Below are 5,071 nucleotides of genomic sequence, written 5' to 3' on the forward strand. Positions count from 1 at the left end.
ATGTCTCAAATTAAAGTGTATTTAAAAAATAATAATGATAATCAATTAAATACAAATTTAAGCAACTGATTAATATTCAATATCTTTGTGTTATAAAGGGCAAGTACATGAAATGTAGGTTGAAAGAGTAGAAGAAACTGATAATAGTTCAGCATGTTGTTCAATCAATATTCATCTTACTTTACATACAGTTTTGTCCAAGCTGATGTATAGTAAATCTGTTTTTTGACTCACTTATCTTCCTTTTTATGCGTGAAAATTATGCCCGACCAGCATAACTACTGAACATGTATCATGCATCTCTCTGTGCAGTGTTGTTGATAATCAATGAATTATAACAAATAAAGGGTTTTTATTTTCATTTCGTAAAATAAAATACATTTACAAATGAAGTTTACCCCAACACCAAACATGTTTGTATGAACCAAACCTGTCTGGTTGCTTTCTGCCTTGTATATTTTGCTATTTCTGTCTCTGCAGGAGTTACACCGTCCGCACACTTTCGCGCTCCATAACTCTTTGTTGACACAGAATCTACTTCCTTGGTAACCGATTCTCATTCGGAACATCCTCTGTCGTTTTCCTATGAAAGTGACCAATATTTCCGAGTGTTTCCTTCATAGACGAGTTATGCCCCTTTCTTTGATTTTTTTTATTGGCGAAAATTACACAAATCACCTCTAAACAGTGACGCATAAAACTTGAATCTTCATCCAAGGATACTTTGTGGTAAGTTTAGTGGAAAATGGCCCAGTGGTTTTTTGTAGACTGACAGACAGACAGCTAAACAGACAGCTTTCAATAAATGTAGATCTATTTTACGTGGTAAGGTACCATACATGATACAATGAGATTTATTTTGATCATCAAGAATTTGTTATCATCAGAGACCTTAATCTCAGCGAGATTCGTAGGGACTAAAATTTTGGTCTAGCGTCCACACACCAGACCAAAATTTAAGTCCCTTACACAGTCCTAAAGTTTAAGTTTTAGTACCTGTACATACATATGCTTCCTTGTCAGCGAGTTTTATAAACACATTCTTTAAAAAACAAATTATAACAAGCAATTATGCCGGGGGGGGGGGGGGGGGGGCTTTTCGAGTTAGTTAGAGGTCAAGTTATCAACTACCTGTCAAGCCGGAAGTCAACAACGTATGTGAGCGAACAGACTAAACACTAAACAGAACAAATTAAGCATTTAAAAATTTAGATGCAGACGTTTGAATTAAAGAAGGACAGTTAAATTAATTTAATGGTTGCCAAAAGGAAGGATAGGCAGAATAAAGAATCCAGATCACCGCCTTCACCAATACATGTACCAGAAAGAGCAACCTATGGATTCGTTTCCTATTTGTTATGCTACATTTCATTTGGTGTGTGGGTTTAATTATTGCTTAAGTTATCTGCATTAAGGACACTCACTGTTATCCATAACGTACCCTAAATTTATATAACTTAAAGGAAATGCAGTTTTATACTGTAATTGCAACAGGCGGTTTAACTAGGGTGGTTCTACTTGCACAAGTACTTCTACTTGCATAAATATAATCCATTTGAAGAAAAAAAATCATATATCAGCATGATGGGAGGGGGGATTCATTTATAGAAAAACATAAATGACAAAATGTAAACCACTTTAAAGGATATCACTGGATATGACCCTGTATCTATTTCTTTTTTCTGTATTGTTATTATTTTCAATGTAATCAATTTTCATCAGTGAACTTTTGAACATTGAAAAAGTTCAAGCAGTCTAGCATTATAATGGACATATGCACTAAAAATGTTTAAAGCTATATGTGGCATACCTGAGCATCCACATTACTATAATTATATTGACTTTAAACTGTGTCTGCTATTTAAATTACAATTAAGTCGGAAATAAATCCATTATTGTTTTAAATCCGTGATATCTATGAAACACAATTGATTTAAACTGTGTTATTTACAGGAAAGTATTATAAGTCTTATTTTTTTTTTTATAAAGAAACAAAACAAATCATAGGCGTTTGAACAAAATGTCTATTGTAGTATTTGTATAATTTGCTTTAAAGTGCTAAAAATTGGGATTTTCCTATATAATCCTATAGTAAATGTACCTGTATTTTGAGACGGTCCCTCAAAAATACCTGGATGGTAGATTTCCCCCAAACTTTGCATGTACTCTGAAGTTAATGTAAGCTATATATGATATAAAAATGAAGAGTTTCGCTATTGTAGTTTTCATACAATAAAACTATAGTCGGCCCCCTTAAGTCGGAAATAAAATTATAAATCCATTATAATTGTTTTAAATCCATGATATCTATGAAACATAATTGATTTAAATTGTGTTATTTACAGGAAAGTCTTATTTTTTTAATAAAGAAACAAAACAAATAGAAAGATCTTTCTAATTAGTCTGAACTTATCAAAAATACACCATATGTGACTTAAAATTTCAAGACAGTACTCAACCACTAGACAAGAGGAATGAGACCTCGTAAATGTTACTCTCTAGTTACATGTACTGTTGTCTTCTAGTAAAGATGCAAAATCTCAGAGATTTATATGTGATTACAATTCTCTTATTTTTATGACCCATTTTTATGTTTTAAACAAATGTTTAGCACTGTTATTAAAGCAGGGAGACTTAAATGCAAATTAAATGTAAAAGCTGTTTCTGTTATCCTCTATTCTGCAGGTATCTTTTTGATTTGGGCTTACACTCCTTACTCTTATCTGGAATGGATTGGTCTTACCTACTGGCCTAGCAAGTAAGTCACAACTCGGTCTTGTTTTTCTTTCTTAAAATGTATTTATAAATAACAAGACAATAAGTGAAAAAGTTGTGTTTTGAATTATCTAATGATTTTCAAATCTGTTATATATATAAAACCAAATTTGGTAGATGTATTTTAAATTTTTTTTTTTCTAAAAATCCACTTGTCCTTGCATTTAAAGATTATATTCTACTTAGACATTACTAAAGGCTAAATGCAATTTTAAAAGACCACTTCAATATGTAATGCTTGTAGGTTTTTAGCTGTTGCCATCCCGCCTTTCCTCTGTGTCTTATTCCTGGGTAGCTTTGTATTCTATGAAGGCCTAATCTTTACCAATACGGCACCAGTGGATTCTCCCAGTACTGTCTCGGGTAAGAATCATTACGTTTTACCCCAAGTACACAGGCACTTGTTGCGGAAATAATTTTTTTAACCCACAGTATTATACTATGGGTTTAAAAAATTATTTCCCAAAGAAGTGCCTGTACATTGTACCCCAGTACTAAAGGTAACGAATATGAATACAAAATCTAACAAAGAAACATTATGCTTAGTAGGGGTGTGCAATATTACCAATTTCTCAGTTTATTGCAATATTAAGGTCAGACGACACGTTCCTCAAAAATATATAATTTTCCCTCAGAATTTGTCAATGACGAATAGGTACTTGAACAGGATTCCTCACAAAAAATTAGGGTACCTTACCAGGCATTTGGACAAGATACCGCAGGGTCATATTTCTTATATAAACCTTATAGGTAATCTTCTGAATGGCCTATATCACAATTTTTGGTGTACTTATATTTAAAAACATTTAGAAAATAATGTAGAAATGAGAAGAGAATGACAAATGTGACTAAATTTTGATTTAATACCAAGAGATACAAAACACATATTTGAGGAACGTGTCGTCTGACCTTAAATCCAACGAAAATATATGACAGTATTTTTTCAATACTGCATGATTTTGTCAATATGCTATCCAAAAGTATTACATAAATGCTAAATCTTGGAAGCACTGAAGTTATGGCCCTTGTAAAAATCAGAGGCAGAAACTTTTTGTATTCATTGGCTGATAATGAAAGAATTGTAAAATATTATACATTTATTGCATGATAGTGAGGGAAATATGAAGACTTATTCAGCCAAGAAAATCATATTCCCCGAGGGCTTCGCCCGAGGGGAATATGATATTTTTGGCTGAATAAGTCTTCATGTTTCCCGAACATTCTGACAAAGAATTGTTTATTATACCGAAACAAGCGAAACCTTTGAAATAAACGTAAACTTTCAAATTCGGCACCTCTCTCAGATTCACTTTCATTTTTTACGTAAAGTTACTATTAAACCCTTTGTTTAACACATTATCATCAATTTTGTGACGTAAACCAGGCTATTGTGACGTCTACTTCTTTCGGGAGTTTTCGTTCAATGAACGAAAAATATATTGCGGGAAAATACACTAGGTGTTCCGAAGAGGTGGAATATGATGAAAAGTGTGCCAACGGCCAGGAAATATGAAGTTTTACGGCCCGATCACGTGATAACTTAGAACCAATCAGATAATGCGTTGTTTAGAATATTTATAATGAGGTATAATAATAATACATGTTCTCTCTTTGATTTCAGATTCAAAGAAGGTGGATTACAAACATTTGCCAAAAGATGCTATTACTCCAATAGAAGAGTTATCAATATGTGATGTGAATAAGGCATTATATGGAACATGATTCAATATGTTAAGCTCTGACAGTGATTTGAAGCTATCCTACTGCTAATGGAAACCTACATTCCTAAAAGTTCAGGGGTTAATTAAACTTGATATATGCAGTTGCAAATATAAGGAAACATCTTAAAGACCAATATAAAGATTACTATGTATAATCTTTATTCTCTCTTTGATCTCTCATAGATCTGAAAAAGGAACATCTCTTTTGTTAAAAGTATTGAAAGCTTGCATTTTTGTCAATATCAGAAAAGTTTATATTAGGGATAATATTGTTCTCCTGATAGTTAAACAATCAACAATTACAATTACCACTAAATGAAAATTTCATTCAAAAAATATGTTTCAAAATCAGATAAATAGACAAATTTTATTGGAAGCAAGCCTGCATGGTTTTAGTTTTTTCATATGAGATTTTCACATGGAAAATGATGTACGTTTTCCTTTTTCTTGATCAACAGGGGATACTGCTATTTCTTGTTGACTTTTGTTGACTTAGATTCAAAATGTTACATGTGTAATTATGTAAAAAAAAAAAAAAAAAAAAAAAAAAAAGAAAAAAAAGAAAAAGAACTATC

The 5,071-nt window shown here is 31.9% G+C and overlaps 1 protein-coding gene across 1 annotated transcript; it reads left to right on the top strand.

Moving 5' to 3' along the window:
• Positions 1-1,181: 1,181 nt before the first annotated feature.
• On the top strand, positions 1,182-4,853 carry LOC134252539 (phosphatidylinositol N-acetylglucosaminyltransferase subunit P-like). Its single transcript, XM_062735045.1, has 4 exons — positions 1,182-1,375; positions 2,686-2,758; positions 3,020-3,138; positions 4,397-4,853. Exons 1-4 carry the CDS (start codon positions 1,255-1,257, stop codon positions 4,495-4,497), a joined length of 414 nt encoding a protein of 137 aa, XP_062591029.1. The 5' UTR covers positions 1,182-1,254; the 3' UTR covers positions 4,498-4,853.
• The last annotated feature ends 218 nt before the right edge of the window (positions 4,854-5,071 follow it).

The sequence above is a fragment of the Saccostrea cucullata genome, unplaced genomic scaffold (genome assembly GCF_032062105.1).
Source record: "Saccostrea cucullata isolate Sc308-1 unplaced genomic scaffold, CSIRO_AGI_Scuc_v1 ctg1, whole genome shotgun sequence".
NCBI lineage: Eukaryota > Metazoa > Mollusca > Bivalvia > Ostreida > Ostreidae > Saccostrea > Saccostrea cuccullata.